Raw genomic sequence first — 13,050 nt, forward strand, 5'->3', positions numbered from 1 at the left:
TGGCACCAGAGAGCAGGGTGGGAAAGCGCTGCACATGCTGCACATCAACAACAAAACCGTACTCTCACACTAAATTATTTCTCTTTTTAATGCAGTGAGATCAAACTGTGCCCTTCTGCATTAAAGCTGCTGTTTCTGTATTAACAGTGGAGGAAATGAGTGCATGTCAGAGGTGTTCTTGGTTTCCTTCACAGCGTTTTAACGTCTTCCAGCTTGTTGTTTTGGTTTGGTCTGGTTTGGTTCATGGTTTGAAAAGCCAGGTATCCCCACTGCACAGAGACCAAACTGATGTTTACCTCAAACATTGGCTGACAGCTTTAGGTTGCCCCCAAGTGCCCGAAAAACATCAATTAATGCAGGCTTCAATTTTAAAAAATGGCACAATGTTCACCTCAACTCTGCAGCTTCTAACCCTGGGCCCTATTTTTAAATGTTTTGCCGTCTAAATGAAGTTTTGGAATCGGTCCAGCAGTGAGGAAACAGGCTGCAATGGCTGCAGCGTAATCCTCGGGGGCCGCTGCGCCCGTCAAAGTACGTCCACTAAAAGTGTTTGTTTGTGCCACTGAAAGGCTCAGACTGTCACTCTAAGTGTCAACATTATGGAAAAGATGTCTTCAGAGACGGTAAAATCCTTTCTGTTTATCCACAAACAGCTGCTGTGTCGCTGCGTTAAAAGCCGCCAGACTCCACGGACAAAGAGTGAAGTTCACCTCGCAGCAGAGGTTCAGGTCAGCTGCTGCTCGAGGAGATCTGCTGCAGCAGCTCCAAAACGTTTTCTGCCTATTAATCATTTACACCCCAAAATCTGTGAACACAGGTTTAAAAATAGTGGAATTGCCCTTTAACGAGTGTTAAAGGTGAGGCGTTATGGAGATGAGCTGAGGTGAGCTCTCAGGTGCATCTTAGAATTCAGGATGTTAATCAGGTTTGTGCACTGCTGGACGTGATATTTAAACAAGGTGTGTGATGGAGGCGTGCGGCCGGCATCGCTGCATCTGAATGGCTGTAATGGATCATTAATGTCGGTTCTCTCATGGTAATGAAGCCCGAGCAGTTCGTCTCTGTAAACTTTGTTGTGGTTCTCTGAAAAGCAAACATGCAAATGAGCCTCATACACATGCAGAGTAATACTAACGCTGGGAAAAATGAAAAGTTCGCTTACTCTATTCAAAGTTGAAGAGTTTGTAAGTGTAAATCATATTATTTATTGATGATAGTCCACTAGTCTGATGCACATGAGCTATTAAAACCACACATAAAGCAGCGCTGCAGCCTGTTTGCATCTCAGCTGACCTGCCACATGTTTCCAGCTGAAACACATTATATATTATATATTTAATCCATTAAAGGCGTAAAAATGTAAGTGAGGACTGCGACTTTACTCCCCAGCGGGACGCTGGTTAGAGAGATTTGTGGTTTTGAAGACAACGCGTCCGCAGACTTCAGTGATTCCACCCTGAGGCAGATTCAGGTCAGACGCAGCGCTCGTTACCTGCGCCGCTGAATGCTTTAAAGCACTGGAGGAAAATCATTTTCTGAGACAAAGCCGCTGCAGCCGTACCTGATTGGAATCAGCAGGATCATGAGCAGAGGGAAGATCATCTTCATGTACGGTATCGGGTACATGCCAAACGTACACAGCACCAGCAGCTGCATCATCTGCAGGAAGGTGAAGTAGTGGATCTTTCTCTGGGGCACTTTGCGGATGTAGTGGGTGGGCGGGTAAGACGTCTGCAGGAGGTGAGAGGATCAGGACAGATTAAAATACAATCTGCCCCGAGGTTCTTTTCCTCCCTGTCCTCAGGTCTCCTGCAGTCTTAGAGAAATGAGTCAGGGAGGTGGACGGCCCACACGCCTCTGAGAAGAGCACTGCAGCTTCATCAGAAATAACTCTGACTTTCCACTGGATGCTTTCTTGTTGAGTACGATCAGATGTGTCTATGAAAATGTGCCTTTCACGTCTACGTAGAGCACAAGCTACGAACCTTTCCAACAATAACTGGCTACATCACATCTTCATCACTACCTGCAGGCGTTACCTGGATGATGTAAATCTAAGAAATGAAATAAACTTTGTGTCTTCAAACTGAAGCTTCTTTTTAAGGCTGAGGTTGTGATCATGTGAAGCTGGTACACTAAATAAACCAGAACGTGATCATCAGCTACTCCCTTTTGACATAAACTCAATTAAAAACAGCACAAAGTCAATATATTTCATGTTTTTCCTCATCAGCCCCATTGATTTCTGTAAATATCTGCTTACTGTGAATCTGATGCAGCAACACGTTTCACAGACTGAGAAAGATGTGGAACGCTCCAGAAACACCTGTTTGGATCGTTCCACAGGTAAACAGGTTGACTGGTAACAGGTGAGAGGATCATGATTGTCACTACGTGGACTCAGGAATCAGGTTTGGAAAAGTGAGATGACTTTTGTTGGACTGACGTTGAGCTTCGTGTTGAATGTTGTGATGTTTAGGGTGAAGATTTTGTCTGTAAAAACATCTCAATGTAAAATTCTCCAAATCCAAAATCTGTGAATATGCAAGTTTCATTTCAAATGTTCGTCTCCTTTTTCACTGCGAGTGTTTGTGCATCACTTCAGTTTCAGTCTTTTCACAAAACAGCTGAAATATTCCAAACATATAAGACACACTGGAGCTGTGTGAAACAGGACATCCTGATAAACCACCTGAAGCCTGAGTGGACAGAGTTTAAAATACGCTTACTGTCACACTGAAAAAGAGACCTCAGACGAAGGTGAGCTGCCCGTCTGACCGCCACTGACTCACCACGTCTAACTTTCCTCCTTCAGCACGTCAAAACAGTCGTCTTCTGCTTCGATCTGCACAGTGAAGCTCAAACATCCGACTGTTTTTAACAGCCAGTAAAACTCACGTTTGTTTTTCTGAACAGTTACCTCTCGCTGCCATGTGGAGGCGCTAGTGTGTGACGCTAGCAAGTACAGTTAGGAGGAAGATGGCAAGTCCTGCTTCCAGTAGGAAGGTTAAATCGGACACACGGACAGGAGACACAAGAAAAAAGAGATGGTAGATTTGTTTTTCTGGGAGAAGGATGTTGCAAACGTGATGTGACCTACCGATGGCTGATAGAAAGCACCTTTAATAATAATGTTAATGATAGTTTTAATAATAATATCATTATATTTGCAAATGTTCTGGACTCAGGTGTGGTCCTCCAGCAGCGGGCACCCAGTCAACCTTTTGATCTGCAGAGTCCTGCAATCGACATATGGTCTCACACACACACACACACACACACACACACACACACACACACACACACACACACACACACACACACTCCCTCACCTGCTCCTTGAGGAGGAGAGCCATGCGGTCGCACATCTGGTTCCCGTCGATGGAGGTGAGGGCGATGTAGAGGAAGAGGCCGTACAGGACGGGTTTGGGGATCCACTGCAGCGGGAGGGGCAGCAGCAGCACCGACACGCCGATGAAGATGTTGGCAGTCAGAGACGTCAGCCGGGTCTCCTTCACCTGGACGATACTGAGGACACACGCACGCCGTGTGCGCGCACGCACGCGCACAGCGACACACACCAATGAAGGCTGACTGGAACGCACACAATTGGTTCATACAATGCAACAGACGACAGTTTCTCCAGGATTTTCTTATCAGCGTTGCTGCACATTTTCCATTTGAGAGATTCTCAGTTTTCCAGGCAAATTTCCAGAGTTTGAGGGAAAGCTCGGTGAACTCAGTCACGTTATATCCTGAGTTTAGTACGAACAGCGTTTAACAGGTTTAACCTCACTAACTACAGAGAGGACGCAATGAGAAGCGTCTCTCGCGTCCTCGGAGTGGACACTTCTGGCTCCTCCTGTTCTTTGCATTCATGCACTTTCCATGAATAAATACACACATTTGTCTGTTTTTGCTGCGTCGGCTGGCCTTAAAATGGCCTCTCGCGGTGGACAGAGGCATCTGAGCTGATCGAAGGGTTCATGTTTGAAGACGCTGCTTCTCTTTTCAGGATTAAAACTAAAGGACAGACGACTTTTGAGGTTGAGGCTCTTAAACCTTTTGACTCATGACCTGCAGACACAGTGGACACCTGCATTAAGCAGCTCACCTGTTGAGAGCTGCCACTGAAACCTTCATATTTGTTTTCACTCCTCTTCAAATCTGTATTTTGGTTTCTTTTAGTCTGAAGCCCTTTCTGAGGCTCTTACTTACTTTTAAAAAAGGTTGGGAAGCACTGCTTTAAAAAACCACTTAAGCTAAATTTCAGAGACAATCGGTTTGGAAATCTGGAATATTAATTTCCAGACATTTACATACTTTGAAGAGCCCTGAACTGCGTACTTTTCTGTGACCAATATCTGCAATTAGAGTCTTATAGAAGATTGGCCTCCGTGCCCCACTTATCACCCTTGACTACTTAACAAATCCTGAATATATGCTCACTACAACTTTCTGTGTGGCCGAATGATGAACTTAATCCTCTCATCTCTTAAAAACTCCCTCACCTCTTCCTCTTGGAGAGAAAATGCTTAGTTACGCAGTAATCATGCAATCAGGGGATAGCAGGATACAGTAGGCTGCAACATAAAATTACAGTCACCGCACGCTCTGAAGACGACCTTTAATTGAGCGCCTGATTAGCGGCGGCGAGGAGAGGGCGGATAACTCACGTCTCATAGAGGTGCCCCCCCTCCACGCGCTGCTCCACGAAAGCCAGCTGGCGCACATGGAGGGTGGAGTGGGGGAAGGCGGCGTGCATCCAGGGCAACCCCAGCACCGACATCAGTATGTTAATGAGCCCGGAGAGCATCAGGTCCCAGTGATACGCCGTGCCCTTCAGCAACCTGAGGGGCGACATGGCTGTGAGGCTCAGTCGACAACAACACACCCACACACACACACACACACACACACAGATGCACAGAGAAAATCTGCATACAGTAATATTTAGAGGTGAGCACATGTGACAGCAGTCGACCCACACAGTCGCACACACAAACACAAAGGCCAGCGCTCTCCTACGGTCAGCGGTGCCCTTCAACGCAACCCGAGTGAACACGTACATTTCCACGCATGTGTGTATTCATATGTCTTTAATGCCTGTCCCCGGCTCAGTGTGTGTGCGTCTCTTTTGGGGCAGATTCACCTAAAACTGTGTGTGAAGATGAACGTTCTGTGGACACTGATCACCTGACGTGTGTCCTGCTGACGTGCCCTCGAGCAGGACAGTGAAACCACACACTGTCAGTCACTCTGGATAAGAGCTTAAATGCATGAAGTTTAAGTTTAACTAACTGGTCATCAAGCTTTATTTTCTTTCAGCCAAAATGCATTAGATTAAAGATTTGTAAAAATATCTATAACATTTACATTTTTATAATGTATTAAAATCTAAAATATCCAAATAAAATCTAAATGCACAAACAGGTTTACAGGTAAAATAACTGCAACATCTTGATCTTTAAAAATGATTAAAATGCAGCCATGAACACATTTCAACAAGGGCAGTTTTCACTGTTGTAATTCTAGGATGGTGAAAGATGTGACTGTCTTATTAGGTCGCAGTTAATTAAAGAGTAAAGACTCCAGAGTTCTGCATGTTGGTCCAATATTACAGTCTGCTGCAGGTCAGCAGACACAATTTAAATATTACTCTTCCTAACATTTTATTGAGTTTGTGTTTAACACTACTTAAATTTCTACAACAAAGATTTCAAATCAACAAATCTGAAATGTCAAAATAAAAGCTAAATGCATGCACAGGGTCACTAATAAGCTCACTGACTCAGGTCCAAATCATCTTGCTCATTAAAAATGATTTTATCATAAAATGCAGCCATGAACACGTCTCAGGTTTTACTGTTCTAACTGTAGGATGGTGAAGGACGCAGCTGTCCACACGATGCTGACGCTCAGAGTCAATTATTAAAGACTTTCAGCACGTGTTCGTTTGCATAACGAGGACAGATATTTTAAATAAATAAATCACGTCAGAAGACAGATGCAATAAAAGACGTGCGCAGGTGGAGAAGAAGTCCAAGTGGTTCGACAAACGTCTTATTTATAGAGAAAAAACAGATGTGAAGGAAATAAAGGAGAACATGAGTTGAAAGAAAAGCAGGAACAGAAATAGAAATAGACGTCTTCCAGCGTCTGTGTCTTTTATTTAGTGACACATGAGGGATGTGGTGAAGCCTGCGTCTGTGTAAAGTAAATACAGCGTAATTCATGAAACAACATGAAGTTGAACAGATCACTTCTCTTTTTTTTACACTATAGCAGCCGGTTTTGCCTTCCAGTGACATTTAGATCCAATTAATTTCTGCCCAACAAATGCAGATGATAAGGGTTGAAATTCCATCATTACAGACTTTCCCTGCGGGGCTGGCTGACGGCTGACGGTCCGACGCAAATTCAGAGGAACGGGCTAAAAGCTCAACATCGTGTTTGGCTCTGAGGCTTCTTCAGAGCTCCCTGACTGTGACAATTTGACTCAGATGTCAACTTTCTGGCTCAGTTAATCTTCCCTCCCTCACAGACCGGCAAATATCTGGTTTCAGCAGATCCCAGAGCGGGGTCCGAGGATCCCCAAAGGTCCACGGCGGCTTTTTGAAGGGTCACAGAGGCAGTTTAAGGCGGTTAACGCCTTGGTTTCACTCTCACTGATGTTATTATTAGTCACATATAAGATGGAAGTCATGGGATGGACTCTACCTGTTCTCTGGTGCATTGGTCAGCGAGACAACGATGTTCTGGTCGATGAAGATGAGGAGGGCCAGGAGGAAGCCGAGGCCCATGGCGCTGACCACGTTCATGGCCGACAGCCGCTCAAACGGAGCCACGTTGAAGACGGGCCGGTCGTGAACTTTGAAGACTGGAACTGTCCGAGGAAGAGGAAGAAAATTGAAATTAATTATTTCATCAATTAGGCGTCAACTTCCACAAAAAGTCCTGCTTCTGAAATATTCGCCGTTTGTCTTATTTGATAATAAATTTCATGTCTCTGGACAGAACGGCCACATGACGACGTCACTTTTGGCCATTTTCTGACATTTCATGGAGAAAGCAATACATCGATCAATGGAGAAAAGCACCAGCAGATGAATTGATGATGGAAATAATCTCTTCTCTTTACTGTCTTTACTCTGGAGCTCAGGACGCGACCCGCCTGCTTACGTCTCCACAGCGGCTCAGTTCTAAACACCCCTCTCCGTCACGGACTCTAAATGAAGCGATTTTCTCCAGAATTCACCATCAGTGCTTGAAAACCTCATCATGCTCCATCCTCGCAGACATAACTGTCTCTCAAACCGTTATGATGACTCACGTTTTCACACCACCGATTGTTTATAAGAGGCTGTTTTTTTCTTCCGCATCTCATTTAGGACTGTATCCCCTCAAATGCTGCAGAATTAAGTGCAGCTGGTTAAATTTAGGGAGAAATGACAATACAATAATGGGTCTATTATCTTATGACTTATTGTCCCTGGAGGTAAAGGAACAGAAAATTGGCCAGGCACTTAAATTTAAATTCACTTGAGGGTTTGGCGCTCGTCTCTGTGTTTCTGTGTCGACCCCTGGAGAACAGCTGCTGCCTTGGCAACAATGAATGGAGATTCAAAATGATGCTAAACAATGGAGGATAAAAACGGACTCTCTCCAATGTGTTTTGGCCTGTGTCTTGATTAAGGAACATAAAACAACAATAAAGGCACCAAATAAGGGAGGTCTCGCAGTCAGAGGGAAGCAGGCTGGAAGTTTGAGCCCTTCAGCAGGTTTGGACCAGAGTCCAAAACACTAAATAAACCCCAAACAGTCACAAAAAGACATCTGACGAGCAGCAACAAACCGCTGTTTTACAACGTCGTCCCCTCATGTTTCATATTTAATGCGACGTTATGAAACCTCACCCAACAAACGCCGCGGTCAGACTCAAAGTAGGCTGTTTGAATCCTTTAACTATTCTTTTGCCCTCGTTAACAGCACGGAGCCACAACTGCTAATCGCTTCATCATTCATTAAAAAGCTGTGAGGAAACATACATGCCCGTGCACGTGGCGTGGAGTCAGCACGAGGGAGGAGGCGTCCTGAAATCAATGTTCTGTACATTCAGGCATAAACAACGATGCCGACGGGCGGCTGTAGCTTTTCTAATGTTTGCATGAAACTCTCCAAAGATGCATCTACAATTACTACAATGCGGCTTAAATCAATTCAGTTTGGGCTGAATTTGTCAACTATTATGTGGCATTTTGTTCCAAACTGCGACAACAAAGCATTTTTAATTTGCTGATTCGCTCCTCTGACTAAACTCCACGTCGCAGCATTGAGAGAGATCCGTCGCACCAAAGAAAAAACAGGATTTTTCATTAACAGCAGTGATAATTAAAGCTAATGTCAATGACATAAATCTACAGCATCGTTAAATTATTCAAGACTCGTGCTTCTGTGTTGAAATATTGAGGATATCATTAAAGGAAAACTCTGAAACGGTGATTCAGGGTTGCACCTCACATCTCTGCGGTTTGTAACTCTATGGAAAATGAAGGTCGTGCAGACAGTCATTAGTCATACAGTCTGATACAGTAAAATGGCAACTTCTTTTATTATTACTCTCACTGTTAACATTTCACTGAGTTTATGTTTAACACTACCTTTTACATTATGGTGAAATACCCACGCTTTTAGCCTTTTTATAATGTATTAAAATCAGATCTAAAATAGCCAAATAAAAGCTTAATGCACAAACAGACTCACCATCAACCTCACTCACCTCTAGTCAAACACAACTTGTTCATTAAAGATTATTTTATCTCTAAAAAGCAGCCATGAACACATTTCAGAGAGGACTGTTGTAATTCTAGGATGACGAAGGACCTGGCTGCTTTGACATTTAGGTCACAATTAAGAGTGAAGACTCTTCAATTCGATTCCATCTACGGTGGAAACAGAAGAAGGACCCGCGCTGTGGTTTGTTTCAGGTCAAAGACACACAATGACTGGACTGTACAGTTTGATATGGCATGAAAAACGAGCTCTCCAGCATCTCACAAAGCAACAAATGATACTGACGCTCAATGTCACTGAAAAGGTAGGAGCCGATGAAGGAGAACAACAACACCGAGATCGGCAGAGCGCAGTCCGACAGCACCTCCCTCACTTTGGCATGCAGGAACGGGCTGAAAGAGAGGGAGAGGGACAAGGAGAGACAAATAATAAAGGAATACAATTACTGTGGACAAGACAAGGACAATGGCTGCAATCCTGACACTGCCTAAGTACCTTGGTCCGCCTTTTGCTTACACAATTGAATCCAGCTTTGAGGTTGATTTGATTACTGGGAGCAATCAGAAGTGGAATATTAATGCTTATTAAATCTCAGGCTGGGACAGAGGCTTCGACAGAAAAGGGAGCTCCGTCTGGAAAGTTCCTGCGAGCTTTGTCACTCCTGACAATCTGTAGAGTCAAGGGCCAACTCAGCAGTATTCGTCCAGCCGGCAGCGCTCCCACCCAAACGCAATTTAAACTTCTCCGGTGATTTATCTTAGAGTGCTGCAGCGCTGCAGTGCTGCACATACCTCCGCTTGAACTGGTAGAGGGTGTAGCCCATCCATAACGTCCCGAGCATGAGCAGGAGGCAGAGGACGGGCCTCTCTCGAGTGCACTGGATTAAGGATTCGGGGAGGGCGTTGAGAGCCAGCCCGGCCGCCACCTCGCTCCTGTTCCCCCCCTGCAGGTCTCTCCCCCGAGGGAAGTCCCCTATGCTGCTGTTAGCCATCGTCGGGGCGTGGTAGTACCTGTGAAAGACTGAAATCACATCGCCATGTTTAGTTAAGCTGAGGATGACTGAGACCAGCAGAGACTTTAAAACCCCACACACATGCAGGTTGTTAGCCATGCTAGCAGGTTGGCTCCAGCTTTGCACGTTCATGGTGCCCAGAGGATGAATCCTAATGAGTTTGGTGGCCAGCATAGTTACCAAATACCTACATATTCATCATTTTGGTTCAAGCTAATTATCAATGCTAGCATGCCAACATGACAAGGTAAAACAGTGAACATTACACCTGATAAACATTAGCATGTTAGCATCATCAGTGAGAATGCTAGCATGCTGATGTTAGCAATTAGCTCAAAGCATTTCACTTGTTTCATGCTTTTTTTCCTTAATTATCTCCATAAGACAACTTTTTATTGACATTTTATAACTGGTTTTGGGTAATTGGATGCTTTAAACTAGAATTTTCAGAAGTACAAATCTGTTTTGTCGAAGTCAGAATTTCTTTGTATCCTGACAACTGTACTTGTTTTTAGTGTGGCTGACACGACGGATATTTGAGACTAGATATTGTCACTTGTTTTACAAACGATGGTCAGTAAGACTTTCCTGTTCTGTTAGCAGATATTTTGTTTATCTTATTTTGCTTTTATTTTATTATTTTTTCTTGTTTTTTTAGAGCTGACTCTTTGCAGAAAGGCACGTCTGAGGAAAAACAACACACTGAATGATAGTCGGCCTTGTTTGGTTAACCCCAAAATCCTGCATGTGTTTCTGCAACACACACAAACAAACAGCCTTAAAACCGGTTTGTGTTGTTTATGCTGCAATCAGCACCCAAACGCAGATAAAACGCTAAATTTAGGTAAATTATGGGTTGAAGAGACACGGGTGACAAGGACTGTAAAGTCTGCAGGGAGAGCTGGAGGAGAGAAAACCTCATAAAAGTGAAACCTCAGATGAGCTGTGCCTCTGCACTGAAATCTGATCAGCTGGATCGTAAAATAAAAATCACTCAAGGTACACAGCTCTGGTTTGCTTGATGTTTTTGGCTCACACGCAGAAAATATGTTTAAAATCAACTTAATGAGAACGACGGGCACGACAGGATCAAAGGTCCTTAAACACAACACGCTGTATGATTTTATCTCTGGACAGACTGAGTTTGACAGAAGAAGCAACCCAGCACTCATGTGTGCCTGCACCTTTAGCAGGCTGGAGGGTTAAAGCCTGTAGAGCAAAACTTTTACAGATATTTTAAATAAGAATGACACAACCTCGTCTTTAAGAGTAGAAACAGCCTCACTGTGACGCTGCTCCCTCTGCAGGCCTTCTCCCCAAACCAGGACAAAGTTATGCAGCAAGCAAAGTTGTACAGGAGACTGGATACACTGCCAGAAATGCACTCATTCATGTTACTGCGAAATATTGTGGATGAAAAGTGTCGGAAGAATGGCATAGGTTAATGTTATGCTAATGGCATATGAGCTCGGAGCGTATTTTACAAATGGTTTCTGAAAATTGAACTACTGCACCGGCAATCTCCAAAACAGGACAACATCGCATTCAAAATAAATTACATTCTGCTATCGTCATCTCATTTTTTGGAAATTAAATTGTGTAGAATATTTATGATATACTAAGACGGGGTGCAGTAAAGGCAGGGGTGGTGTAATATGGCTGCAGGCTGGGCTCGAAATCTGGAGTGATTCATTTGGCACACAGTATCTCGCTCAGCCTCTCAGTCTGCTGACCCACCACAGGGACAGACCAGCTAATGCCCTTTTGTTTGTCTTCCCACCTCTAAACTACCTCAAGGCTCTCTTCCTTCCTCTTGGCCTTTTTCTTTCCAGGAAACTTACTAGAAGTTGTTACTAAATACTGGAAAATTACATCTGGCATCACAGTAACATTGAAAAATATGGTTTGCTCTTTAATAAGCTAGTTTTCAAGAGATGCTCCTGTGTGACTGCACTCATCTGCAGAGGGACAATAACACTAGAAACAACTATTTGACAGTTTTTAATTTAATGGACTAAATGACGAGCTGAAGGGATCTTATGACAATCAGCCAACAAAGGATTCCACAGTGGAGGGCGGCCTATCAATTAGCGAGCTGCGCACTTAAATTATAATCTAAAACACAGCAATAATACAGCGCCAGTTCAGACTCTTTCTGGGACTTGAAGACGTCTCGTCTGCGTGTAATTGGCGGTTTAAAAACCAGACATGAGTTTGCAAAAGTGATGGATCTGACAGCAGGTATGATGCTAGCGTTAGCATCGCGTCTGATTAGTCAGAGCCGACGACGAGCTCTGGATTCGCACAGCCACGCTGACAGCGAAGTGGCAGGAAGAGGCCTCAGTAAAAGCAATGAGAGGCTGCGATGTAAAGAAGAAAAGAGGCATCTGCCACGTGTATCAGGAACTCACTTTTCACCGTGCCTTTCACCGCGTCTACCACGAATGCAATGGAAATGAAGAGGGCGATGACCTCCTCTGTCGACCTGGAGAAACACAGACACATGACAGAAGGGACAGTCAAGGCTGTTAAAGAAATAAGCTCTTTCATAACTTATATAATAACGTGCAGCAGCGAGGCAGAAAGCACAAAGACTACTTATATGATTACGAAGGAAAAGTTAGTAAGAAAAGAGGTAGAAACCAGAAGAATTTAGGAGCTGATTGGGTGTTTTTGCTCCTGTTGCCTTTCCGTTTGTTTGCGAGAGGGCAGACAGGATGAAAGAGAACGAAAGATCTGTTGGTTTTGGCTAAAAAGGAGAAGCAGAAGGAGAGATCTAAGACTCAGCGAGGGGAGCTGCTGCACAGAATGGACTCTGCTTTCTATAAAAACTGTCTGTTGTACAAAACAGACAGACTTTTCTGTGGAGTGCCAGTGATTCTGCTGCAGACGCCGGCGTGACCACCCAATTTAAAACATTTCTCTGCCCGACAGAGAGGGGAGCGCACCAACAGATAAAAGCAAATGTAAGCATTGCTTCAATAAATTGGATTTTACCGACATGAAAACAATTAAAGGGGGTTCAGCTGGAAAGGGTGACTGTGTGAGAAATACCTTTTGAAGAGCTTCATGAGCAGGCTGACATTGAAGATGCCTCCCAGGATGAGGAAGAGGCAGTTCCACAGGCCGATGCAGGCGTAGAAAGCCGGGAAGTCCAGGTTGTAGTCGTCACAGATTCCTCGGATCACTGCGGGGTCGCGGGAAAAGATCATAAAACATCTGAGACATTAGCCATCCTGATTACC

General features: G+C 44.2%; 1 protein-coding gene across 3 annotated transcripts in view; it reads right to left on the reverse strand.

Moving 5' to 3' along the window:
- Window positions 1-13,050, reverse strand: part of slc4a11 (solute carrier family 4 member 11) — a 78,200-nt gene that overhangs the window by 1,789 nt on the left and 63,361 nt on the right. For all 3 annotated transcript variants that reach the window (XM_070979057.1, XM_070979058.1, XM_070979059.1), the window contains 8 exons: window positions 12,860-12,992; window positions 12,217-12,290; window positions 9,585-9,813; window positions 9,079-9,185; window positions 6,721-6,886; window positions 4,677-4,850; window positions 3,333-3,528; window positions 1,562-1,731 (listed from right to left, as the gene is read on the reverse strand). In XM_070979057.1, coding sequence (XP_070835158.1) covers window positions 1,562-1,731; window positions 3,333-3,528; window positions 4,677-4,850; window positions 6,721-6,886; window positions 9,079-9,185; window positions 9,585-9,813; window positions 12,217-12,290; window positions 12,860-12,992 — 1,249 coding nt within the window. The remainder of the gene's footprint in view (window positions 1-1,561; window positions 1,732-3,332; window positions 3,529-4,676; window positions 4,851-6,720; window positions 6,887-9,078; window positions 9,186-9,584; window positions 9,814-12,216; window positions 12,291-12,859; window positions 12,993-13,050) is intronic.

Source organism: Chaetodon trifascialis, chromosome 14 (genome assembly GCF_039877785.1).
Source record: "Chaetodon trifascialis isolate fChaTrf1 chromosome 14, fChaTrf1.hap1, whole genome shotgun sequence".
In the NCBI taxonomy this organism is placed as follows: domain Eukaryota; kingdom Metazoa; phylum Chordata; class Actinopteri; order Chaetodontiformes; family Chaetodontidae; genus Chaetodon; species Chaetodon trifascialis.